Raw genomic sequence first — 26746 nt, 5'->3', positions numbered from 1 at the left:
TGTCAGGTCAGGGAAGCCTATGCTAGAGAGAGAGAGAAAAAAAAAGAGAGAGAGAAACTTGGAGATGATGTTAGATTCTGATCTATCTATACTGTTAATAATTTCATTTGCAGCACTTTGCACATAGCCATTGCTCATTTCCACTCCTAGTTAGTTAGTTAGTTAATCTCAGCCCTACATACAGGGAGAAAGTTGCCGGCTGGAGCTACTTCACTTTTTTTAAAAAAAATATTTTTAAAAACTGTTCTTATCCCCAAAAGACTCTCAAAGTAGCTTGCAAATATTCCTGATGTGACAATCCCTGCTCTTAAGGCCGAAGTCTAAAAAAACATAGTATACAAAGAAAAGCAATGGGTGAAAATAGAAGAAAATGTGAGTGATTTAACTTTTCACACAGAGGCTGGATTCACACAACATGCAAGACAGGCTAAAATGGGCTTTGTGGTACATCATGATGTGGGAAGCCAGTCATTATTTCAGCATGTTGGATGAACCATCATGCCAAGCCATAATATGGTTGACTGGTTTAGACAAAATATGCTTTGTGAACACAGCGACTGCATTTTGGTAGTGTGTTGTGTGAATCTGGCCATAGCATTATTCTGGGAGAAATTAAAAAGTTTCCTTGCGCTGACTGGAAATCTTGGCAGGAGATGCCAACAGAGGGAAAGAGTCTATCAATCGGCATTTCACTCATTGCCTTCTCAGACCTGGAACTGGCCTTGTAGTGTGCGACAAACCGAGAGGGTGTTTGTGTAGATTTCTGTAGAGAATGGGTCTATATTCATGAAGGATTTATTATATAATCACCTATTCTTGTCAGAGCTTACATAATAATTTGATAAGCACGTATAGTGCTTCGAGGGGTTGTGAGAAGTTGCAGAATGTTGTGAAATGCAGCTGTTTAGAAACAGAACCCACTGCTGCTGCCCCTTAAAGCATGACAGCAGGAAACCTAATGCTTTTCCAGTCTTCAGGACTGTGTGTAATTTCTGCTACTGCAAACAGCTTAACTTAACACAGAGTTCTTGTGATTTAAAGAAACCTGAGGCAGAGGCTGGATTGTTTCAGCTCCACACTGTACCCCTCCCTTCGCTGTCCACACCTCAGTGATACACTGCCAAAGGAAGAAGAAGAAGGAGAAAAAGAAGCAAGAGAGAGAGAAAGAGAAAGAGAAAGAAGAAAAGCTTTTACTAGGTCCCTTTTTCAAAGAATGACAACAATCGTATTTGCCGGCTAATCAGGCTTTTCAGAATTGACCAAGAGGAAGCACATAGCTGGTGATGACACAATCCTTGTTGGCATAGTCACTTAACAGGGAAACTCCCACAGGGAAAGGCTTAAAAGCACTTCAGGAAGGTTGAGACATTTCTCAGGCAGTGACGGTGAGTCAAAAAGGAGAGAGGGAAAGAGAGAGAAGAGTTGGTGATACAACCAGGTCAGGATGAATTCTAGCCATGGCTTCTACCACTTTTCCTCTGGCTCCCTCGGAGGAGCTGCAGGATGCATCTTCCAACCTGTAGGTGATCCCTACAGAACTTCCAGCTTCCATGGAGCAAGCAGCAGCATTCCCACGCCTGTGTCCTTTGTAAGCCCCATCTGGCTGGTCTCTGATGCTGGGACAAGCTGGGGATCCTTCAGTGGGAGCCAGGGAAACCTCTTCATGGGGGGGAACGAAAAGCGGACCATGCAGGACCTGAATGACCGCTTGGCTGCCTACTTGGAAAAAGTACGATCTTTGGAGGAAGCCAACACACAGCTGGAGGGCTGCATCCGGGAGTGGCACCAGAAGAGGTCTCACGGCACCAAGCAGGACTTCAAGGATTACGAGCAAAACATCTTAGACATGCACGAGCTGGTAAGTCAGCAGAGATGCCAACTGTTCTACATTCCTCTCCAGAGGGAATCCAAGGATTGATTCAGCCCAGCTGGCTGCATTAGAAACCTCTGAAATATTGCTGCCAAAAATTATTTTTGCTGAAATTATGCCGATGAAATATCCCATGAAAAAATGTGGATTCAGAGAGTAGCAAAAGGTGAAGGAGAAGGAGCCTTACTATTGTTTTTAAATGCGTAGGCACAGACTGAAATCTATTCATCTAATTACTATTTTTTCCTGGGGACAGAGAGACTTTTAACTTTTCATATAATATTCCACTTGTGGATGTTAGGCTCTGGGGCAGCAAATACGGCATGTTCATATTTAACTTTTTTTTTTTAATGTTTGGTTGTAACACTTAATTTTATACATCCTTCTCTAAAATAATAATGGGAGCAAAGAAAGAAAATTCTGCATTTTAGATTGAACCACTGCATTTCTAGTGCACTCAAAATATTTACTGAATTCTAAATGGAAGATAATATTACCATTTTTTCTTGTTTTTCTGTTATTGATGTACAATGTACCTATTTTAAAACATAATCATCAGGTGACCCATTTGTGTCATGGTTTAGAGCATAGCCTCTCTTAGAAAACACTGAGACTAGATTTATGAATTAATTCTTGTTAAAACCAGTTAATGGAGCAGCCACTGACCTTTGGATGTTACACTAGAAGAGGATTTTGTAAAACAAATAAGAGGAATGAGGCATGCAGATTGACCCTGTGCCCCCTTATCCCCAATATACCCTGCAGTGAATGGAGGAAATCTCAGGTGGATTTATTTTCATTCATTTAAATATTCTTCCTTTGTATAATCAGGAACACTGATTAAAGCAAGGTTTCAACTGCATAGAGATTTCTGCTTGTGTTTAGGTCAGGGCTACCTAGGCAAATGTTTTGGCCTCTGAGACTCACATCAGTTAATGGGTCAGACTTTGTAAATATAGACATACATGTATGCCAATACATATATACATGCAAATGTATTTAATTAATTAATTTAAAGTTGTATACATTTTTCCAGCTCACAAAAATGAGACTCCAGGCAGCATACAACCATAAAACAAATTACAATATCCAACAGCAACAAAAAGCCCCATTCATCAAAATAAATCACACAGTTGGGGCACAATCACATAAACTCAACCTCCTAAGATGAGCCCAGCTAATTTCCTGGGCCCAACAGGGGACATCTGGGTCCTCAAAGCCTTCTTGAAGGTGACAGGGTCAGGACTAGTGAAATCTCAGTATGTACTCATCCATTAATCTTTTATCCCCTCCCCTCCTAGCAATCTTAAATAGAGCTACTGGGAGAAAAAGATTGACCATTTCCCAAATTAATGATTTGAAGCAGACTCCCTGAGATGACAGGAAAAGCAGTGAAGCTTCTCCTGGTTCCCAGCGATCCTCCTTGAAAATTGCTTGTTTCCTGCTGTGAGAAGCCAATGCTTCTGAGTAACATGAACCATAAGGCATGGGGAAAAAATAGTTTGTTTCCCACTGGTCAGTCGATTATGCTGATTTGTTGGTTGATTGGTGGCAAAGGCAGGTGAGCTCCATGGCGTTTTATAGCTGAGGGCTTATGGCTCATGAGCCCTGCTTCCTGTCTTTGGCTTATACACAATACAAGTAGAAGCCCACTGCCGATCTCTTCATTCGGTGTAAGGTGTTTGTGAAAGCCGGGGTGGAATAATGCAGCCACATCTGTATTAGCCACATTGAAATACACGTAATGCCTGAATAGAGCTCTTGAGCAAATGACATGTATGATAAATACTACTGAAACATTCCAGGAAAATTAAAAAGCAATCCAGTGGGTGAAATATATTACACTGAAAATGATCTTGCTCATTTCATTATATTAGCAAGCTGTGTTGTTAAACGCTCCTGAGGAAAGCTGATTCTTTAAATTATCTCTGGAAAGTTCATCATTGTTTTACAGGTCTCATCACAAGACTGGTGTAATGATTAGGTAGGGTGAGTTGGCTGTGTCAGGTGCCAGAGGCCAGAGTGAACAGGAAGCGGAGATGATGGTTGGAGGGTAGAACTGTGTGTGTGTGCATCCCTAAACTATCTCTGCATCCCTAAACTAATTAGTGCCTCTGTGGTGAAGTGGAAAATCCTAGTCCATCACTATTGTTGACATGAGATACAACTGCAGTTCTGGTCAGCTTTGGTATATGGAACAGGATGAGGTGCATCTTGTCTTTTACCCAAGGATGTTGCGATGCATGTAAAAAAGAGCAGGGTGTCTATTGTATGATTATGGCCACCTTCTTGATGTTTTTAAACCCCTTCTCTGTAGACATCCCTGCCTTTGCCTCAGCTCATTTATTCCCTTGCACTATTCTTGCCTCATTCTCAATGCAGCACAAACTTACATCTGAAGTAGACTGCTGCATACTTTGAAACTAAATACTCCTCTATTAAAAAAATAATAATCCTTGTTCACTGGAGACTAAATGTCAGTGTGAAATTGCCAGAGCAGTAATCTCTTGAGATGTTCACCTTTCTATATTAGGAATGTTAGAATAGCAAGACACTCCATCCTGTGAGCCCCAACCTAATCTGAACGGTACCCCACTGATAAAAATAAATCACTTCTTCTGTGGTAGGTAACAAGAATCAGAGGATTGTCATTATAGCTTGCCCATATTCATTGACCCTGGGATATCCTTTTTTGTTTTTAGTAGTCGCTTTGTCTCTCTTTGCTTTAGGGCTGGTGTCTCTCTGTGTTTATATACATATGTATAGATGTGTCTGTCCTTCTCAGCACACTGCTGCTTTATAATGTGGGAACAGCTGAAGGAGACATGGCTTAAATGAAGTGTTTAAGATGCAACGTCTTTCATGTAACCTTCAATCCACTCAGCATTAGGGCAAAGGGAAGAAATGAGGTTGGTTTACATTGTAATACCAACCAACATACTTCACACTTCTTGGATCTATATGCAGACTAGAACAAAGCTGTACTTCAAAATCTATGTTTTCTTAAATGTTGAGATTCAGTTCTCCAGCAAATGAGTTAAAATATTTGGAAGAATGTGGTTCAAAAATGTAATGTTAGAGGAGATCGCTTGCAAACATTAAGAAAAGGGTGTGCAAAATGTGTATAATTGGGGAGGGGAAGCACATGAAAATACATACAAATGTTTTTGCACACTTTGGTGAAAACAAACTTTAGCTTATGTGGACATGAACTTTATGCTGAAGAAATGAGAACCTTAGCAAAAATGAAATTTGTCCATTCCTTTGCGGCAGGAGTTTTGAAAAATAGTATTAAAGATTGCCAAGACTGTGACAAAGGAGCATACTGTAAGCTTCCTTTTGGGGGGGGGGGGCCACCATTTTAAATGTGCTATATACTTTGTTCTTAATATGTTTTGTTACACAGAAATAGGCAACTTGTAGCAAGGTGGTAGCAAGAAGATTCTTTTTGAAAATGCTTTCAGAGCATCTGTCTGCCGTTCTTAACACAGGAAGATGGAATTCCCAAAATGGATGTTTGTGAATGCAGAGGCCAATAGATTCTAATTATAACAATAATCCTTAAGACACACACAGGCACATGTACATTTCCTGCAAATATTTGACATTCCTATAATTAAAAAGGAGTTCTTGTTCTCACAAAGAATTTGATAGGGAACGTACAAGAATGTTCCCTACACACTCACATATCTCCACGCTCAGGTCTAATAACAAGATGGACTTGTAATAAAACTTTCTTCAGCTAAACAATAGCCTCTATAATTAATTAGACTAATGACTTTTAACTTCACTTTGTTATGTCTGATGAGGAGCTCGTCTTTGCATAAAGTTGCAGTTTAGTTTATGAGGAGTAGTTTGGCAGAATAGAGATCATTTGAAAACCTGAGTTTCAGCAACACTGCTCCCAGGACTAGATAATTCAAACTGCACAGTGATATCCTCTTAGCGTTTTCCTATTTTATGGGATTAAAACAGGGTAGGCAAAGTAGTGCCCATACATACTGAGGCGGTGTGGATCTCTCTCTCTTGCCATCATAATCTCATCATAATTAGATCATCATAATTTCCAAAAATGCCCTGGGTTCCTGGTTGGTCCCATAGGCATTCATAAAATTGAAGCAACGCAGTGCTTTATCTGGAAAAGTACTCCTGTGCTGAGAAAACAGAAAATAAGTCAAGGCTATAGCAAGAAAACTAGAGAGGATGGTAGAAAACAATCTTACAGTGTTCCATCCGATAAATGAAACTTTGTGAATGGCTATGCCCATCATGGCACTCATTTTGTGAGCATGCCCACAATCTCATCTAAACATTTCAGTGTGCTCACTGGTTCAAAAAGGTTGTCTAATGTTGGATTGGAGTGATATGATTCTGATCTCAAGAAAGAAGGCTGGACGTCTTTTCAGCTTACAAGTCTCAACTTGGACAGCTACAGAGTAATTTTCAGGACCCAACAAACAAATCCAGCATAAAGGACCAGCACCAAGAAAAGAAACATTTCCAGCTGTAAATCTCCCTTCCTTGTCATTCCTTGCTTGGTCCTTGTGGCTTTGTTTGCCCTTAAACTCCTCCGGTTTTGACCCATCAACTTGCACTGTTAGATGGAGTTCTCCTCCAGGCCCATGCTAACATTTCATGCGAGATAATAAGCCATACAGTTATAAATGGTGACTATTTTTCTGTAGTGGAAGGAAAGAGAAGAGGACGACCAGCAGCAAGGTGGATGGACTCAGTTACAGTGGCAATGGGTGCACCATTGGAAGACCTGAAAGACCAGCTTAGGGACAGACTGTCATGAAGAAAAACTATCTATGTGGTCACTAAGAGTAAATAATGACTTGATGGAACATACTGAATTAATTATGTAGGTGTGCTTTATTGCTTCTGTACACATCTGCAAACAAAGAAAATGATGCATATGCTTGATGTAGAGGTTTGCTATTCTCAGACATCAGTTTGCCTTCATTCCGGACTTACCACTCTTTCTGTCATGAGCCAGTAAATATATGTTCTCGGCACCCTAACAGTAAAAACTCCTCTTCATTTCCTTGTAGACTTAATCACACTGCTTAAATAGGGTAGACACTTCCTGCAACTCCTGTCTTTCCTTGACTGAATGTCAATATAGACCCTTCCTGTTTGGTCGCCACTGCTGGATTTCCTGGAGGAAATACTTAGAAACAATTCCAGAAAATTAGACACTCACGCCCAAGACTTGACCCGTTTCTTGGCCTGAGGCCTACACTTAGGCTTACATCTGCTGATATGACAGGTGCAAGAAACAATCGCACATCATCTTTTTCAAATATTAGCATGTTTGTGTTTGGCAGGGTTGTAGATAGACTCTGTGAGATGACAATGTACCATCCCTTATTCTCCTGTGTATCTGGGAGGGGAATCTGAATTAATGGATAAACAGCCCATCACAAATACACTAATGGAAGCAAGGAATTTAGTTCATCCAGGACAGAGTTCTGTGAATCAAGATTTCCATTTTAGTGACTCATTTGGGCTTAAAAAGATATTCACCTTTCAATATACTCTTGGAGGGATTTTCAGCTTCCTCTGGCACATCACAGAGGATTTACATAATAGGTGTTTGGCAAGATATTGTCTCAACATCACTCCAAACCACCCATAGTCATAACACCACCCAATTTCCTTTTGGCATGATTCATGCTGAGTTTTGTTTCCATCTGGGTATCTGAAAGAATTTTCCCCAGGCCAAAATGGTTAAAGACCCTGCATTGGCCAGGGGTGGGGGGAAGGCAGGAGGAAAGACTCCTAAAACTCTTGGTTTTGCTTAATTCCACTGCAAATATTCCTTTCTTTCTTTCTTTCTTTCTTTCTTTCTTTCTTTCTTTCTTTCTTTCTTTCTTTCTTTCTTTCTTTCTTTCTTTCTTTCTTTCTTTTGCTTATGGCAATATGCATGGCATTAGGCTGAGAGGAAGAGATGAATAGACGAGGTGGGCCTTTAATGTAATTTGTATGCCAGTGCAACAAACATAAGAACTTGATATTTAGGTTAAGTAATTTCATCTAGTGTAATTTGCTATATGCCAGGCCTCCAGAAGCCTAAGCAGATTTTTTTAGATGCTCCCTCAAACTGGGATCTAAAAAATATAGATCACTGGTTTTAAGATTACAGTTACTGCCCTTTTCTTGTCCTGTAATATATCAGTTTTGAATGAAAGATTATTAATTGCATTTCTGAATTAATGCTGATCATTAGGGGCTCCTGTATTGTGTCTTCAGTTAACACCTGAGGCCTACGTTGCCTGTCTAGGAAAGTGTCTCTCTTGTTCAGTGAATGTATTTCCAGTAGAGATTCTAGTGGTCTTTTGGGGATGCTTCAGGTCAAGGGTATCTTACACTCCTGCCCATAATTTATATAACTAGAAATTCACAGCTTTTTCCTTGTGTAGAATGATACATAATTATTGAAAGCTTTTGAGAACCACTGTATGGCAGAGGTTGCTAATGCAGGCCCTGTAGGCGTGGCATTAATAGGCATGGCTAATGCAGCCCTGGCATGGCATTTGCTATTCTGCCAGGAAGCATTCATGGGATCCTAAAATTAAATTTAAACATTAAAAAAAGGGTTCTAAAATCTCAGAAGATCATCAAATGTTATGAAATGTTTGTGTCCCATCTGAAATCTTGCAAAATGTTGAGTTTTAAAACTAGTAAATCTCCTGATTTCCTGGTGATCTCCTGAGCTTTTCATCATTTAAAAAATATTTTTCATTTCCATGGTTAGTTTGGCACTCACATTATGGTTACTGGCATTCAGGAACCTTTGCTGTATATAAATTTGAGACAGGATCTGATGCTTTTATCAAAATGTCATGACCCTTTCCCAGTTGCATGCAACATCACAGTGCACCTATAAAAGGGATGGAGCTTGTGTTGTGACAACACAATACTACTTTTCTCATTTGTCCCATCTTGGTACTCTCACACCCTGCAAATGCCTCCCAGTGCTGGGCTTCACCTGCAGTTTCTTATAATTTCTGATAGTCCTGTGGGTTACTGATAGCTTACAGGGTTACGGTTTGACTAAAATTGGAGGGGTATAATTTTCCCTAATTTCTCCTCTCACCAGTAGGCCAAGAACACTCCACCTTTCTATCCTTCACAAAACTCTTCTCAAATCTTATATCAGTTTCCATTTTAATATGAATTTATGAAACGTGTGTTTCTCAAATCAGTACATCAGTTTGAACACATTTGAAATACTATATCCTTATTACAATCACTGTGTCAGGTTTACGATGCTCAGATCCCAATGAAGAAAAATCTTGTGCAACCCAGATTAGGCTCAAAAAAGATTTCATTTATTGGAACAGTACATGTAACACTAAGCAAAGCATTGCTGAAACTAACGCCTGTTTTTTCTCCTCTTTGCTTTTACCCCAAATGCTCACTCCCCTCCTCCTAGCCGCCAGTTCTCTTTCCCGCCGAGGCTCTTTCCCACCAAGGTGCAACCTTGCACATTCTTATCTCCAGATAAAGGTCCATCTTCCTGGCCTTTGAAATCACACCAATTCCTTCTACTTTCCTTCTCCCCCCTCCCTCCTTCTAACAAATGGCAGAAACGAAGCAAGCAACTACTAAACTAATATTCTGATTGCTGAAGGTTCTGACATACTGACTGGCATATGAATGTAGTTATACTTCACTATTTGTACTTTCCTGAATTTTGTGACAAAGTTCTTCAATGGAAAATGTGTAAGTTACTGAAAAGCGTGTATTACCTGCAGGAAATGTAGGGTAACGAATAAAAGTATGTGTTAGAAGAAGTGAGAGCCAGTTTGGTGTAGTGGTTAAGTCACCGGTCTAGAAACCAGGAGACCACGAGTTCTAGTGCCTCACTTTCTCTCAGCCCTAGGAAGGAGGCAATGGCAAACCACTTCTGAAAAGCCTTGCCAAGAAAACTGCAGGGACTTGTCCAGGCAGACTCTGAGAATTGGACATGATTGAACAAATTAAAAAAAGGGGGGGGAGAAGTACTCACAAAAACATGAACACTCTTAATGTATTAATGTTCACCACATTCCAATAACAACAGAACATCAGCAGTTCCTTGCAAGCTTTCTTTCATCTGTTCTTATGGTGGAATATAATATTATGTAATTGTAATTAACATGTTTACTTTGCAATGATAATGAATATTTGACAGCTTGAAGAAGAACATTCATTTCTGAAGCCAACCAAAATCAAAACAAGAGGTGCTGAAAAGTTAACACATTCCAGTTTTCCATTTTGAGTTTCAAATTCTAGGCAAGCTGTTTTTTTTTACTTTGGATTTTGAGATTTCTTATTAAATATACAAATAGAAAAATGACAACATCTTAAATTACATTTTAGCATTAATATGGGTATGTGCAGATAATGCACTTCATCTGATCAATTAAAAACCCAGTGGCTGCATTGGCACAATGCGCAGTTTCGTTAATTTTAGCATTCTTATTTTTTGGCTGTGTTGGGCATATCCAGCTGGTTTGGTTACATTTTGGTTCAGTGTATTTTGCAAAACCAGGGTTTGGGGTAATTCAGTCACTAGATTAACCCATGAGTGCATTCCAGAGGTGAAAAAGAAAGTACAGTTCTCTTAGCCTACCAAAAGACCAAATCATGAGACTTTCATTCTACCTCCACAGTGAGATTAATGTTCTGTTATTTTCAGATTGAGACTGGACGGGTTACCAACGCAGGCCTTGTTCTACAGATTGACAATGCCAAGATGGCCACAGAGGACTTCAGGCTCAAGTAAGTTTTTCCTTGAGCTCCTCATCTATTCTTGGAAACAGATGCAGACAAAGGTGTAAAACTTGACTCTGATTCTTAACAATCCAAGTATTGGTAAAAAGATCAATCTATGTTTCAATATTATGTTTCTGATTGAATTTGATTAAAATCATAATGGACAGTATAAGTTACACCATCTGTTGTTCACTAGGACATTCCAAGAGATAGAAGATTAATGGCCAGCAACTATGCTGCTCTGAAACAAGCACTTGGGTTGGGGGGAACTGCAGTTGCTTTCCTCTCTGCCTCTTACTCACTAGCTAGTGAATTTATCGGTGGAGAATATGGATGTTTTAGGCTGTTGGGCCATCTTTCCTAGATGCCAGGGGAGATGTCAGGAATTATACAGGCAACCCAAACTGCCTGCTTTTCTCATTTCCTCTCCTCTTAAAACAAATTAAGGAGAGCTTGCTTAAGGTGAAACATCATTCTAACCAATGTTGATGGTATTAAGAGGATATATTTGAGAATCATACAATCATAGGCTACGCTTACCCAATATGCTTAGCCAGGTCAATTAAAAACATTGTGGTTGCCATTGCATAGCGTGCCTGGCTAATTTTTTTTTGTTTTGTTTCTGTTTTGTTCTTTTTTTTCTTTTTTTCCTGGCTTGGCCTGATATGCAAGTAAAGCCCTTTTGGTTGGTTTATGATTAAATGCATTATGTGAACCCAGTCATCAAAGTAAGCAGGTTATGCAATATGGTCATAAATTTGGAAGAAATTTTGGAGATATCTAGTCCAATTCCCTGTCCGTGAAAGTTCTCAGATTCAGGATGTTGCTACAACATCTTTGAGAAATGGTCCTCCAGCCCTGCTCTCTAGTTTACAAAAGCCCATAATCTCCTAAGGAATTCTGTTGTGCTGCCAAATACTTGAATAGGATTTCTCTGGATGTTCAGCCAACATTTGATTTCAAGATAAAATCTGTCATTAATTACATGCATTCTTCGAGACCCATATTCTGAGTGAACCTCTTTGTGTGGTCATCATCACCTCTATGGGAAAATGGACCTCAAGCAGCTTCTTTGATGGAGCTATCAAAAAATTTCTCTTAAATTTTCCTTGGGACAATTTCTCAGTGTGCAATCAGTTTAACCTGAGCTACACAATTTATGTAATTCCAGTGCAGTGATTTTGCACTATCTAGTCATATAAGTCTGTGATGACCTGCCCAGATCAAAACTATAGGAAGACAGAATTCTGTCTTATGCCTATGCAGAACATTGGCTCATCTAGTTCAGTACTATGTACACCAAAGTTTTTCTGCCTTGTGTAGTCCAATTGTGTTGTACTTCAGTTCCCATAATTTCCATAATTCCCAATTTATTTGCACGGGAAATAAAACACATTTGGAGGGCACCATGCCATCAAAGGCTAATCTGTTTTGACTGGCAATGTCTTTCAGTATATCCACTTGCTGCAGTGTATAATTTTAATCTGTCTTAAGAAGTGCACTTCATGTTCTATATATACAATGGAAATTTATCATAGCATGACACACAATACTTGTCAGGCTGTTTGGCAGCTACCTAACATTGAAAGTGATTTTTTTCTAAGCACGATTCTCAGAGTTCTCTTTAAAAGATTTGTTGAGATAAATGGAGGTGGGGTTACAAGGATTCTAGTAACTGAACTATTTTCAGTTTAGAATCAATATACTGTACCTTCAGGTACCTCCACCTCATGTGGAGACTTTCTGATTTTCTTTCTATCAGCCTTCCTATGATCTGGGGAGGAAGCTGGTATCTTCACTGATAACAGAGAAACTATTTATATAATGGTCTCCTGTATCATTATTAGTCTGGAAAGCAACTCTTATAATACTTTCGAAATCATGATTCCCCAAATGTCCAAAATAAATGTGTAATACAGCCAACACTCTCCCCTTATTTCTTCACCAATTTCCCATTAAATTTGCATTTCAAATTAGTTACAGAAGCAATCTTTTGGGGCTGTTGTGTGCTGAAAAACAGCAGAGCTTTCAAAGCTGATTAGCAAGCTTCTCCACAAATGGGCTGGCTTTCACTGAATCTCAACATATTCGTAGAATATGGAAGATTGGGCTGAGTTGTGATGCTTCCAGGACATAAAATGGAGCACAGAAGTACTAGCAAGCAATAGTTCTAGAAGTTGTAGGTTCAAGCCCAAGATGGGGTTGTTGTCTCCCTCATTCAACCATATCACTTTTCTCTTTGGTTAAGATATGAGGCTGAAAAAGCCCTACGGCAAAGTGTGCAAAGTGATGTTGAAAACATACGTAAGGAGCTGGACAACATGACCATCATAATAACTGACCTGGAAATGGAAATTGAAGCTCTGCGAGAAGATCACATACTTAAAAAAAAAGAACATGAGGCGGTAAGAGAAGCTTCTTCCCTTTCCTCCAGTCACCTACATACTTTACCAAAATCCTCATCAGCTCATGATCTGTACAGAAACCCAATATGATAGATCATGCTTATTTTAACAAAAAGCTACAATAATAAATGTTGAATGAATCTAGTGAAGTGTGTCAGAGGATGCTAATATAAGCTGTTTTGAGGTGAGGACTGAAGCTTCTGAATCAATATAGTTTCTGTTTGTGAATTTTGCCCATCAAGTCCAAAAAACATCACTGCAGTTTTGAGACTTCTTAAGCTGATCTAAATATATATAGGTTGCCAATGAAATAAAGTGTTTACTTAAAATGGCAAGGATTAAAACTACTTAGTTTTGTAACTCTAACCACATCTGAGCAGACAAATGCTTAATATATTTAAATCCTGCCAATTAAAACCTGACACTCTGAATTTTCACTCTGCTTGTATAAGCCAGCACAGCATTCCTTTAGTCTGTGTAGGCTAAAAGTCTTGATGAATCACACCAAAGGCCCATCTCATTCAATCTTCTCTTCCCCACACTAGCCAAACAGGCATGAATCCAATAGTGCTCTTCTGTTTAGGTTCCTCAGCAACTATCTCTGATATCATAAATAATCTGGACTCATTAAAACTTTGTCTAAACTCCTTTTAAAATTAGACCTGTTATCAGCAATCATGAGATATTGTTACAGAGAATTCCATAGCACAACCATGTACTATGAGAATTACTTCCTTTTGTTGGTCTACAATCTTCCATGGATCAGATTCACAGGATATTTGTTGACAGAAAAATGTTTAAAAATGTGAGGAGCAAAAAAACTTATCCCTATCCATTTTCGTTAAACCACACAGAATTTGGAAGTTAGGAGGGTGTAGCTTTACACATACTTATTGTTGTTACCATATTACTGTATTTAATTTCCTTTTAACTTACAAACAATGACCAACTTAAGCTGGGCTCACATATATACACAGTGCAGTTGGCTCTTTCATTCTCAAGAGATCATTGCTGCATATTTCAAAAATGTACTTTAGCTAACTCATACTACTAGGAAGCTCTCATCTAAATGACAGAATTTTAACATTAATATTAATGTCCCTTTAATAGTGGGAGGAACCATTTCTTTCAAATGCAACAGTATCTGATATAAACAACCACAGATGAAATACATCAGTTGCCCTGTTGCAACTCTAATGCTAGATCCCATAGCTAAATTTCAAAGGAAGCACCAGTTATATACATGTAAATCATAAAAGCAATATGAGATAGTGTTGCATCAGCTGATGCTATTTGGTGCTTCAAAAATAACTTTAGAAAGACGTATTGCAGTTGCTTCCTCTCGCCAAGCCATTAATACAGTGCCTCTAAGTTTGGGGGCACTCTGAAAACTGACTGATTACAGCATCATTTCCTGAGTAGTAGGCAAAGCATAGGAAGATACTGCAATGACGAGAACTTCACCAAACCAGTTTGGCTTGCCTCATAATTAGGCTGTTTACATAGTAATTAGGTGTTTTCATCCAGCTGCTCCTTTGGGAATTATATAGAACCTTTACATCTTCTTCATGGAAACATAGCCTTTTGTAAGATGGGTGATTGAAATGAAAGTAACACTTTTGGGGTTGAGAAGAGGAAGTCTTCCTTCCTCCAAAAAAAGAAGGTTCGAATGAGATTTCAGTAAGAATTCAGGACTTCCAAAGCATGACTTAACTATGCATCAAGCAATTAACATAGCATCCTTCTGGGCCAACCCTAGTATTCTTTCACAAACAGAAATATATCCAGCAGAAAGTAGTGCACTCACATCCTACACTCTCTCTGTTTCAGACCTTCCCATCCAACTGCCTTCCTTGTACAAGCTCTGGCACAATGGCTCGGCATGTAATTGGTATGTGCGTCATCCTCACCCTCACAAGCATCTCCAGTTAATGTCTTTTTTGTGTGCCAAATCACATACCTTCATGTCATCCCTTCGCTTCAGTTTTGTGACTGACATTTTTGAAACCTCACCCTTGAAAACAAACAGCCTGACTCAGATCCAAATTTAGCTGTGCGTGGAATAGACCCACTGAAATCAACAGGACAGCTAAGTTATCCCTAATTTAGGCCTGATTAATTTCAATAGTCTCCTCTAAGGATGACTAACTGGGGAATTCTAGGAGTTGAAGGGCGCACATCTTAAAGCTGCTGAGACTGAGACACACTGCTCTAAGAGATATATGAACCAGGCTTCATTTAGACCCATACTTGAACTAGAAGGCTTGCTTACAAAGTGTCAAGGACTTAGCTCATTAAGGTCTTCATTGCAGATACTAGAAAAGCCTTTAATAACAAAGAAAACCAGACTCTAGGGCTCAAGCTACCATATACTGTATATAGCAGTTCCAAGCTTTAGAACCTACCTCTCTTTCTCCTGCCTTTACATCGTAACATGGTACATGCTTCTCAGATTGAGATGTGGCTGGCATGTGGGCATTTACGGTAATGGACCAGTCTGATCTCAGGCCTATTGTTTCTGAGCTTCTGGCGTTGGTCTTCTCCACATCAGTTTTAAGGCAGTTCTTTTTACTCTCTCCTTTTTTAAGACAATATTGCAGTCTGTCCTTAAAAAAAATAAATCTTCATCCGTTTACCCATTCACAACCTTCTCTAATAAATGGAATGTTTACAGGCAAGTTCCCTTAATGCAGTGTTGTCCAAACTTGGCCACTTTAAGATGAGTGGACTTCAACTCCCAGAATTCCCTAGCCAGCATGGCTGGCTGGGGAATTCTGGGAGTTGAAGTCCACTCATCTTAAAGTGGCCAAGTTTGGACAACACTGCCTTAATGCGTATTGTGTTTTTTAAATAAAACACTCCATGCTACTTTCTTTACACAAATTTCACCACAGATCTTATGGTGTTGATTATGTACTGCCTACCATGCCACAGTAAAGTCTAATTTACTATAAAACACAAACCTGCTCCTGTAAAAAACTAGGCCACATTTCCTTTTCCTTTACATCCCTTTTTTGATATATCTCTAAGTCCAACCCTATAAAAACAAGGCAGTTTGCTTCAGTTTTCCCCCTTTTTATTTGCACAGTATGGGCTATTTTGATGTCTTAACCTTGCTTTTTTTTTTCCTGGTCAACAAAGGAAACCAAGAAATAGCATCTAGGTATGTATGTAATTATTTCAGCATTCTCTTTGGAAACCACCCTGACAACCTTATTTGAGGGGCGGAGGATAGAATTTATCTTAACTGTTACATACAACAACAACAATAATAATAATAAACAGCAAACATTCTCTTCATACACATCAGCAAGAACAAGGACTGATCTGAACCTATGAAGGCTAAGCAAATTGTTTTTAAATATCTTATGCAAAAATATTAAACATATCATGCCAAATCAAAATAGAGGGGATTTAAAAATGATTTCCTTATTTGAGGGAGGGAATGTTAAGGAAATAAGGAAGAAAACATTTCCATCCTTAGTTAAGCCTGAGTCCATTCTTTCTTCTCTAGCTAAGTCTAGTCAACTCTAGAGACAGCTTGGAAGATAAATAAGCAAGCAAAGTAAGTCTTATGTCATCTTTAAATGAAGATCAGAATCCTGTTTAACCAGCCTTGGCCACACAGATCTGGAATAGTTTGTTGGGATCTTTCTCCAGGCTAATATTCTGGGTTTACATAATAACTTTGTAATAGGTGGGAGTATAATCCAGAGACATAGGTGTGAGTTTATGCTGAACCACCCTGGTTCCAATATCATCTGCTTTTCCACTGTCATCCCCACTTGTGTTTTTGCCAACCTATGAAAGCAAGTTTTCCATGTTTAATCTTATTAATTGAACCTTATTAGCTCTGGGAAGCCTTCGTGCTATGCTGAGATGTGACAGTACACTCTAGGAACTAGACAACAGTGGCTACCATAGACAGTGGGTCATTGGGGATGACATCATCCCACCATTCTGATTCTGAAAGAAAATATCCCCTTGGTCTTTCTCTTGATTCATAGTATGGGTGTAGAACCAGCAGTTTCATCTTAAAATTCAGGAAAAACCACAGAAGTGAAAGAAGATTGGAGAAACACTTCCCATTAATTGGCCTTTCAGATAGTGGAGTCTTCTCCAACTTGGTACCTTCCCAGAATATCAGAATTACATCTGCCAAAATTGCTTAGAATAGAAGCTTGGAATAACTTCCAGAGTTTACACAGTCTGGTATATTTAATATGGTGCTCCTAGTATTCATAAAAGACCAGATCAATATAATATTTTCCTTTCACACTTACTCAGATCCCTCTAAGGAATCTGAGGAAACTAGACAAGTTTCAGTTAAACTAGTTGTTACAATATTTCAGATTTTCCAGGAACATCTGAAGCAAGGCTAGTTCTCTTGGCAGAATATAAATCGGTAAGAAAAAGTGGAGGCTGCAAACTAGCCTGGCTGTTTCTTCTTGTTGTTCTTTCTGAATTTACATGTATTTCAGCAATAGGTCATGTACAGTTTTCTTCTTAACAATTTATTTTATGAACTTCCTTGGATTCAAGGGGCTTTTCTTAATACATATTATATATATAAAAAATTCCCCTCTCACCCCTGTGGGTGGTACATGTCTTCCTCAAACCTGGTCCTCTGCCAGAGGTCTGGGAGTTTGAGGGTTCTGTGCAGTATCTTAGCTGTTCCTCACACTGCACTCTTCTGGACAGAGAGCTCTGATGTTGCTCCTGGGATCTGTTGGAGCTGCTCTCCCAGCTTAAGAGTCACAGCCCCAAGTGCTCTTACCACCACTGGGACCACTTTGGCCTTGACTTTCCACATCCTCTCTAGTTCTTCCATCAGGCCCTGGTACTTCTCCAGCTTCTCATGCTCCTTCTTCCTGATGTTGCTGTCACTTGGCACTGCTACAACTATCACTACCACTGTCTTCTGGTCCTTGTCTATTACCACGATGTCTGGTTGATTGACCAGTACCTGCCTGTCCGTCTGGATCTGGAAGTCCCACAGGATCTTAGCCCTGTTATTCTCCATGACCTTCTGTGGAATCTCCCATCTGGACTTGGGGGGCTCTAGCCCATATGCTGTGCAGATGTTCCTGTATACCAGTGATTCTCAACCTTTTTGAAGCTGCTGCCCCCCTAAGGAGCGGGAAAATTTTCAACGCCACCCTTTGTGAAAATCCTGTAATTTAGGGTATGGGGGGGGATTAATTGCGTGGGAAGACAGCTGACGCATGCGCTGTGCTGGTTGGGATCGGAGAAGAATTGTAATGTCGAGTTCTTCAAGGTCATCCTACCTAGAATACAAATTCGTCTCACCATTCTTAGAAGTGCGTGAGGGCAACCGTCGCGTAAGTTCGTTTTATTGCTGGTACAAATGGTGTAAACTGGATAATCGATTTAATAAATTCTTTTGGGAGTTTTAAAATTAAGTTCGAATGCCAAAACATGCCCACCGCCCCCCTACCGCCCAAAACAAGTTCACCGCCCCTCAGCATCCTCCCACTGCCCCCCGGGGGGCAGTACCGCCCCCGTTGAGAACCAATGCCGTATACAATGCCAGCTACTTGGTTGTGCCGTTCAGTGTATGCTGTTCTTGCCTGCATCCTACACCCTGCCACTATGTATTGGACTGTCTCTGAGGCCTCTTTGCACAATCTGCACCTTGGGTCCTGTCTAGTGTGGTAGACCCTGCTTCTATGGATCTGGTGCATATATATATATAATATTCATAAGACTTTGATTTGCATCTACTGCATCCTAACTTGTGTTCATCATTTCATACTATATCTTCATGATCTTCCACATTTCCGCCAATATAATCAGTTTATCATGCCAATATAAACTATCATGCCTGCGACAACTATTTTTTTCTAAAGGGGAAACACTATTTGACCTTAAAGAGAAATTGTGTGTCATGCTTGATCCAAAGTACATTTCTAGCTTTTTAACTCAGACAGTTTCCAGGGAAATGGTTGAGCTATCCAATAGTTCATGTTAAATAATCTTTGTACTGAAGTTCTAGAGCAGGGGTTCCTAAACATTTTGCCATCATACCTCCTTTTAGTGTAATCTTAACGTATATACCTCCCCTAAAAATCCAAACACTAAAATGAACACAAATGAACAATGAAAACAATACAAGAAAACTTTGAGAAAGGTAGATTTATTATAACAATGTACAACTAAAAGATTCTTCATACCTCCCCTGGATTCTGTCTGTACCTCCACAGTTTGGGGTGTGATATATAGAGAGTATATAAACATACACAATTAGGGCAACAATTACAAAAGAAGAAATCCTGGTGAGGTTAAATGGAGTAATCAGAAAAGACACACTGGAGGTGGGATGGATCACTCCATGCAAATGTCAGTCCAGGGTGTAACAGCTATGAGAAAAAGAAGCAAATTCTGTTAGGATTGGACAAAATAAACTGCTAGTATCAAAAAAATCTTTTTACAAATATACAGTGCAATCGAACTCTGTGTCAAGGACAGTTCAAACCCCCTTCCGATTGTCTTTTGCAGAAGAGTAGCACGAAGCATCATTTTGCTCCTTGCCTCAGATAGCAGCATACTTTTTGTCATCTGTGTTTTGAAGAGGTTTTGCTGAGGTCCTTCTTTCTTTTGTCATATACAGGATATGCACGCATATGGTTCATCCAAAGACTTCAAAGTGAACGTGAAGGTGAACAAAACTCCTCAAGAAGATTTGGCCAAGATCCTGGCAGGGATAAGAGCAGATTATGAAGCAATAATTGAAAAAAACCGCCAAAGTCTTGATTCTTGGTTCCAGCAACAGGTATTCTTTCAGAAAACAAGATGGCAAAATTCTGTAGGGTTGCAGCTTTGATACCGTAGTTATCTACAGGAGTAGATCTCAGGGTGCAATGGTTTCACACCCGTTTGAAACATACAGACAAGATGCCTGATTAGATATGGAGAGTTAAGAAACATTCACCTCTTGATCTGAAATGAAGCCCCCCCCCCCAATGACATCTGACCTTCCTAACATTTAAAGCTTCCTCTGTATCTTAACTTAAACTGGCAATTAACAATATGCTAGTGTCCAAATTTAATTAATTCCACCTCTATATTGCATAAAAATGACTGTGGTACAGAGAAATTATTTTGCTTTTTTACTACTAGTTCTTGAATTTGATGAAAGATAATTTGCTTTCAAAATTTATTTCAAAGAAGAGATTTAGGACAAATTTCTCATGGTGGAATATGGTGCTCCTACACTTATGTAACTGAATTTTTTTCCAGAGGCTTATAAACCATTTCTGTGGCAGTTGGCAGTCTCTCTGAATTCTCACGTTTTCATTTAAAGGAAGACGTCTTGCAGAAACTCTTCTCATGGAGTTTTTCTGTAGCAATGCTGCCATCACCACTAAAGAAGAGACTTGCTCTTGAGAAATTATTGACAATTTCTCCTTCTTCTGGAGAAATTCATAGGAATTACACACTCGGTGTCTTGCTCTAAATTTGTGTGGAGAATTTCATTTTTGGCTAGGTCTAAACAATTATTTCATCTATTTTTATTTATGTTTGCACAGATTGGAAATGAATCTTCAGAGGGACAACACAACCAGGAAGAACTACAAAACAGCCAGAAAGAAATCACTGAGCTGAATCGCACACTGCAAACCCTGGAAATTAACTTCCAGACAGAACTAAATAAGGTGACTCCCAAGGACATTATTTTTTTCTGATCTTCTAATTCAAAGAAGAGCAGAAATATTTCAGTAGAATGCATTACAATTGCCTGGGGATCCATATGAATGCCTTCAATTGGCTTTATATCCAGGTGGTATGCTCTTTTTTTTTAAATTTAATTGCAAGACAAGTAAAAATGGCTTTGCTAAATCCTATCAAAGACCATCTAACAGTTTACAGCCAGCCAGATGCCTTTAGAAGCTGAGAAGTAAGACAGGCAAATGAAAGCATTCCCGTATTTGTTCTCAGCATTTGATAGGAACAGATGCACTGGCTATGAACATGGACAGCCAATATGGTGTAGTGACTAAGTCCATCCTCAGCCACCGTGGAAGTTCGCTAGATGACTTTGGCTAGACAGTCTCTTTCAGCCCAACCTATTTCACAAGATTGTTATTATGGGAAAAAATGGGAGGAGGGAGAGCTATGTATGCCACCTTGACCTATTGAATGTAAGGAAGAATATAAGTGTAGCAAATAAATAAATAACATAGGAATGTCATTTCAGAGCCTAAATAACAATCTTAGAGCTAATCCATCTCCTTCATGGAGGAAAAAAAAAATAGAATACAATTTACAGGATAATCCAATGTTCTGGTACAAAGACAGGGTCTCAGTGCCACTCTAGATCAGGGATGGATAATTTGCAGCTCTCAAGATTCTGATTTGTGGCATTATTGTTATCCTTATAAAAATTTAAGCTCTAAAATAGGTGCGCAGCTCTCATTCTAGGAAGCTTACTTTGAGTGACCCCTTCCTCATCCACCAATGCTAACGCATAGAGGGGGTCTGCTTCAACAAATTGGGGGAGCAGGGGGTGGAGAGTGGCAGCATGGTTGCTAATTCTTGTTGAAATAGACTTTTGAATAGCATAGTACATTTTTGGGGCGGGGGGGACTGGTTCTGAAAGTCCAACAGACCAAGAAGCAAGAAAGTCTGATATGGGCTTTTACTTCTGCAGTTTCATTGTTGTATGGCAGGCAGAAGTCTCACTGGAAATGCTTCTACTATTATGGGATTCAGATTTCTGCTGTCAAAGTTTTACAGCTGAAACAAGTATAAGTTTTTAAAGAGCCCCAAGCCATTTTAAGATTGTATGATTTTAAAGAGAGAATTGTTTTGAGGTTTGAGTCTCCTTGAAAGAGATAGTACCCTAGACAAGGAGGAATTGTGCCTGTCTATGTTAAACACAGAGAATATGGTTGTGATTAAATAGTGGGGAAGTAAAAGGGACTCTGTACATGGTCCTACAGGTTGTTATTTCTATTTTCCTTCATTGTTTAATACTGAAACTTATTATACATTAATTCCTTCTGAGAAACTGAACTGTCATGAAGGAACTCATATTGCAAATACTGGCCTGGGGCAATTGTAGGCCACTGAAAAAATGAAAAGATAATCATCCTCCATAAGCAAAAAATTGTGCAATCGGGCAATGATTAAATCATACTAACACTAATTAACATGGCAGTTTGAAAAGACAAGTTGTTGCTCCAAGCACTTTACTTTCTAAATTTAAATAGAGAGGAGAGGAAGCCAGGATAGGAAGAGAAAAGTAAATACCTCTCCACTCCACATAAACAATAATAAAGTTATAGACAAAATTTAAAGATATGATTTCAACAACTGCTTATAGACAGAAGCTATCATTTACACCTATCCAGTAAATGAGTGTGTTTCTTGATTTCTGCTATGTACTTATGCAGTTTGAGAACACAACATTGTTGGCATGTTTTGTTCTTTCAGAAATTTGCCCTAGAAAACAATTTGGAAGAAGGCAAGTCTCACTATGCTTTTCAGCTTCAAAGTATCCAAAACCTCATCTCTAAATGTGAAGAAGAGCTCAGCAAGTTTCGGCATGATATCAAGTGTCAAAATAATCAGTACAAGATCCTCTTTGGAATAAAAACACGCCTGGAGAGGGAAATTTCTACTTATCGCCAGCTTCTGGACGGGGATGTTGATGGGTAAGGCACAGTCAACCTCAGGCACAAAGAGGAAAGAGCAAACTTGTAACTGGAATCTAATCTAAAAATTGAGGTTAGTGAAGGAACAATTCTGAAAGCAAGTTTCAGATCAAAATGCAAAAGTGGGCAATGGCTGTCTGTTCCAAGTAAAATGCAGTCTGGATGACCACAACCTCTTTTGGACACCTGGTGCCATCACAGACACTTGTGTAATGACCAAGCTCCCAAAGAATTGCCCAAGAAAAGTTCTATCACAAGATTTTGGCAGGATGAGGGAGTTCTCATGAGATTTTAAGGCTTTCTTCCTGTCACATTTGATCTATTTCTTTTAAAGGGATTTTCACTCCTTTTATTAAGAAATGCAGACATTTTGGAAATAGCATAGGAGCTATTTCCAGCCTGGAGAGGATCGTGTTGTTTGATTAGCTATGCAGCCATTAAGGATAAGAAATTAGGGCTCTACAGTACTTTGGATTGGAAGGCAAAAAGGTTCTTTGAGGCAACACAGGTGGGGGCATGAAAGCAGCACCATAGTATGTCATTTCAATTGTGTGCACTGATTCCATCAGACACAGCAGAAGAGGCATGTTACAGGCCCAGTCAATCAAGGAGTGTCATCTGGTGGCACCCAGGAAGTAAGCCTTTCTGTCGTAGGGCCTGCATCATTCCCCAGAGATTAGATTGGCTCTGACCCTGCTAGCCTTTTATAGGGCCCTGAAGACACGGTTGTGCTCCCTGGTGTGGGGGTCAGATTGTCAGTTAGAACCCGTGAGAAAGCTATGCTAATTGCTGGTTGTTTGGTTTTTACCTTGGCTGCCAGTTACGTAGTTTATTTTGTTGTTGTTTGTGTTCTTATTGGCTGTTAGCTGCCCAGAGTCACTATGATGACATGGGCAGTCATATAAATGGAAGAAAACAAATTATTATTATTAATCATTATTTTTATTACATCTTGCTGCATACAAAACAAAATTCTTATGACAGCTAGAGTTCTAGCAAGCTAGTGTTCTAGCTATCTTAGAAGTGATATGGAGCAGATTTGCACAGAGCATTCTTACTGATATTGCCTTTCTCACTTCACAGGAAGACCGGCGCAAACTTTAGAGGTAAATATAATCTAGATTCTATTTTGGTGGAAAAAGGGTCAGACAGCTTTGGAAGAGGATTAATATAGCTATCAACAGCTATCAAAGCTATCAACAGCTGCCAATCATGATGAGTATAGCTATTTCAGGATCAAAAGTAGCAAGCTGCAAAATACCAGTTGCTGGAAGCCAAGTGTGATGGTATGTGGGAACGACCTTGGGAGACAGGAGGAAAAGCTGCACTGTAGACAATCATCAAGTAAAAGGTATCTCAGCCTGCAAAAGGAAAAGGGGCACAGGAAGCGTCTCAGAAGGGACCCTCCCTAGTTTTCTGGAGAGTAAAAGGAAAGGAGGGGAGGAATACTTTCAGAATTGCAAAATTGATGTTAGCCCTTCAAGGTAGTCCGGACAAGAAGCACAGCAATGAATACAAGCTCTATCTTTATTGTAAGGTTACATTAAGAGAATCTTGCAAGTCTGAAAGTATTCCTAGAGGTAGCTGCTAAGCCACTGTGGAAACAGGATGCTGATCAATATGTCTTTGCACCAATCCATCATGGTTCTTTCTTATGGCATTATCTTAGTATTGTCTTTGCCAATCTCTTCATGGTCACAATCGGGTAAAACAGAAGTTTGAGGAAAGTTCCATAACAAATGTATGGACTGTACCTTCATGATGTAAATCAAACTGGCTATTGCCAAGCTCTAAATGTGAACTAGAAAAGCTTGGGTTATGGCTCAGTTAAGTTACTTGGATGGGTAGATAAGTCATTTACGTCAAACATGTTGCATTTTCAGTTTATTCCAGACATTTCGGCTGGGTGTGTGCATTTCAGTGTTAAGTTTCTAGAACTGGAGAAGCATCCAACTGTTAATCCCATCACACCACAGTTTAGTCTCACGGATATTTATATAGTTAATTGTACGATGCTGCTTCTCTACTAATGCATGATCAAATTTCTTCCAGGACACAGATCAAGCAATCAAAACCTAAAGAAAATTGTGCAAGAGACTGTGGACGGAGAGGTAGTCTCTACACATACCACTGAGATCAAACGACAGGCATGATTTCCAATGTGAAGGAAGAATCACTTCTCTGTGGAGCATATACAGATCTGACTATTTAATGAGGACAGTTCTATTCCTTATTGGCGGTGTATGCATACATTCCTTGAGGATCCTGAATTCTTTTTCTCAATCTTTCATCCATATGTAATTTAATTTAATATGAATGCAAATATTTTAGCATCTTCTGTTGTAGCTTACTTCTTTAAAACCTCTAGATAAATAAGAATATCATTAATTTATTCTGGTTCCCAGTAATTGGAGTTGCTAAGTCTGACAATCAATTAGCAAAGACGTTTGCTCATCCCAGAAGCAAATGCTGCACAGTTGTGCCTTTAAAAGAGTGCCTGGCAAGTTACTCATGATATAGGATCTCCATAGAAAAATAAGAGATGTATTACTTGTCCAAAAGGCTTCTGGCCATAAATCATGATTAAAGTTTTCAAACAGATTCAAGAGAGAAAATTTGAAAAAAAATTGGGAGAATTCTGGAGGTAGGTCTGTCTTTATATGACAAAAATGTTAAAATGTGGTAAAGGCAAATTGATTGAACTATGGCTGAAACTAATTCTGGCACATCCGTACATTATGTGGAGGTAAGAACTGTCCACTAGTGGTACATTAATAATGGCTGGGCCTCTATACCCAAAGAACAATAAATGGTGCCTCTATAACAACATTTTGATGGTCATTTTTCTTCCCTTGTGTTGCTTCCATTTGCTTAATTGCACATTACACAGAAACTTGAGTAACAGGAACTGGCACTGGAAAGAGAAGAGCTTTTGATGTTCTTCCCCAGGAGATCAGTGGGGAACTAGTGCACACCCATAGGCTCCATAGGGGAGAACATTTCACAATTCAAATACCTTGCTTCGTAGATTCCGGTGTGACTTCATATTCCCTTTATATCAGAGTTTCTTTACATCCTTAAAAATATCCTACATGTGGAATCAGAGAATTTTACAGATGGGAGAGAACATGGAGGTCATTCAGTCCTGCTGAATGCAGGATCTATAATGTAGGAGGCAAATATGACATTCCTGACAATGGCCATCCAACTTCCAGCAAAAGAGGACTTTCTAAGGCCCTCTCTCAAATACTTCTTATCATAAATGTTTTTAATAACATTTTAGAGGACTTCTGAATAGCCAAAACAAATTTTATTTTCCCAAGTATCAGCACAAAGTCCTACTTGGGAGAGAAACTACCCTGACCCATGAACTGATACATGCCTAGCTTGATCTTTGGTGAGCCTAGTGTGAAAACAGATCACCTTTTCTAGTGTTGGTTTGGGAAATGTGTCTTTTTCGTTCCTTCCAGTTTTAACATGCTATAGAGTGAAATCATCTTTGTGCCCTCCCAGAGTTTGGAAGGGAGAAAACCAGGGTTCCATGAAAGCTGGTTTATGTTTTTTAAAGCTGCCCATAAAAGGACAGCATAATGTATTTCCATAAACCAGTTCTTTCACTGAGCATGTCAAGACCAGTTCATGACTGCAACTTCTGGTTGCATAAGGAAGATTCCAAAAAGCCTTGAATGGATTACCTAATGTTTTCTGGGGAGAACTGGTAATACCAGATAGATAACACTGCATGAATTGATGTATTCTTTCAGATTAACATCCAGAGCCAACCCATTCAGGTCCATCTGGCACTCAGTGCTCCTTGATAAATTAAAATGGGCCTGGCTTCCTAAAGCTGTAACATTATTCATACACCTATACACATACTATTTAAGGAAATAATAACGGCAGAGAAAGGACATGAAAGTACAAGGCAAATGATCACAGAGTTAGATTGCCTACCACAGCCGTTCCCAACCTTAGCACCTCTAGGTGTATGTACTTCACCTCCCAGAATTGAGAGCCCGTTTGGTCTA

At 39.3% G+C, this 26746-nt stretch overlaps 1 protein-coding gene across 1 annotated transcript; it reads left to right on the top strand.

Annotated features, from left to right (window-relative positions):
- Positions 1–1244: 1244 nt before the first annotated feature.
- On the top strand, positions 1245–25616 carry LOC103059432 (keratin, type I cytoskeletal 23-like). The gene is made up of 8 exons (XM_007433447.4): positions 1245–1858; positions 10560–10642; positions 12885–13041; positions 19673–19834; positions 20592–20717; positions 22498–22718; positions 23802–23824; positions 24771–25616. The coding sequence occupies exons 1-8, from the start codon at positions 1445–1447 to the stop codon at positions 24869–24871; spliced, it is 1287 nt and encodes a 428-aa protein (XP_007433509.1). The 5' UTR covers positions 1245–1444; the 3' UTR covers positions 24872–25616.
- Positions 25617–26746: the final 1130 nt, after the last annotated feature.

Source organism: Python bivittatus, unplaced genomic scaffold (genome assembly GCF_059951505.1).
Source record: "Python bivittatus isolate LINGU-HERP-01145 unplaced genomic scaffold, Pbiv_v1 ctg000410_np1212, whole genome shotgun sequence".
Classification (NCBI taxonomy): Eukaryota; Metazoa; Chordata; class Lepidosauria; order Squamata; family Pythonidae; genus Python; species Python bivittatus.
The sequence above is the reverse complement of the archived record's forward strand: the minus strand, read 5'-3'. Positions and strand labels throughout refer to the sequence as shown.

Coding starts and splice junctions, on each gene's coding strand:
- LOC103059432 (XM_007433447.4), top strand. CDS start 1,445: ATGAATTCTAGCCATGGCTTCTACCACTTTTCCTCTGGCTCCCTCGGA. Junction 20,718..22,497: donor TCCAGACAGAACTAAATAAG/GTGACTCCCAAG, acceptor TTGTTCTTTCAG/AAATTTGCCCTAGAAAACAA. Junction 22,719..23,801: donor CTGGACGGGGATGTTGATGG/GTAAGGCACAGT, acceptor CTCACTTCACAG/GAAGACCGGCGCAAACTTTA.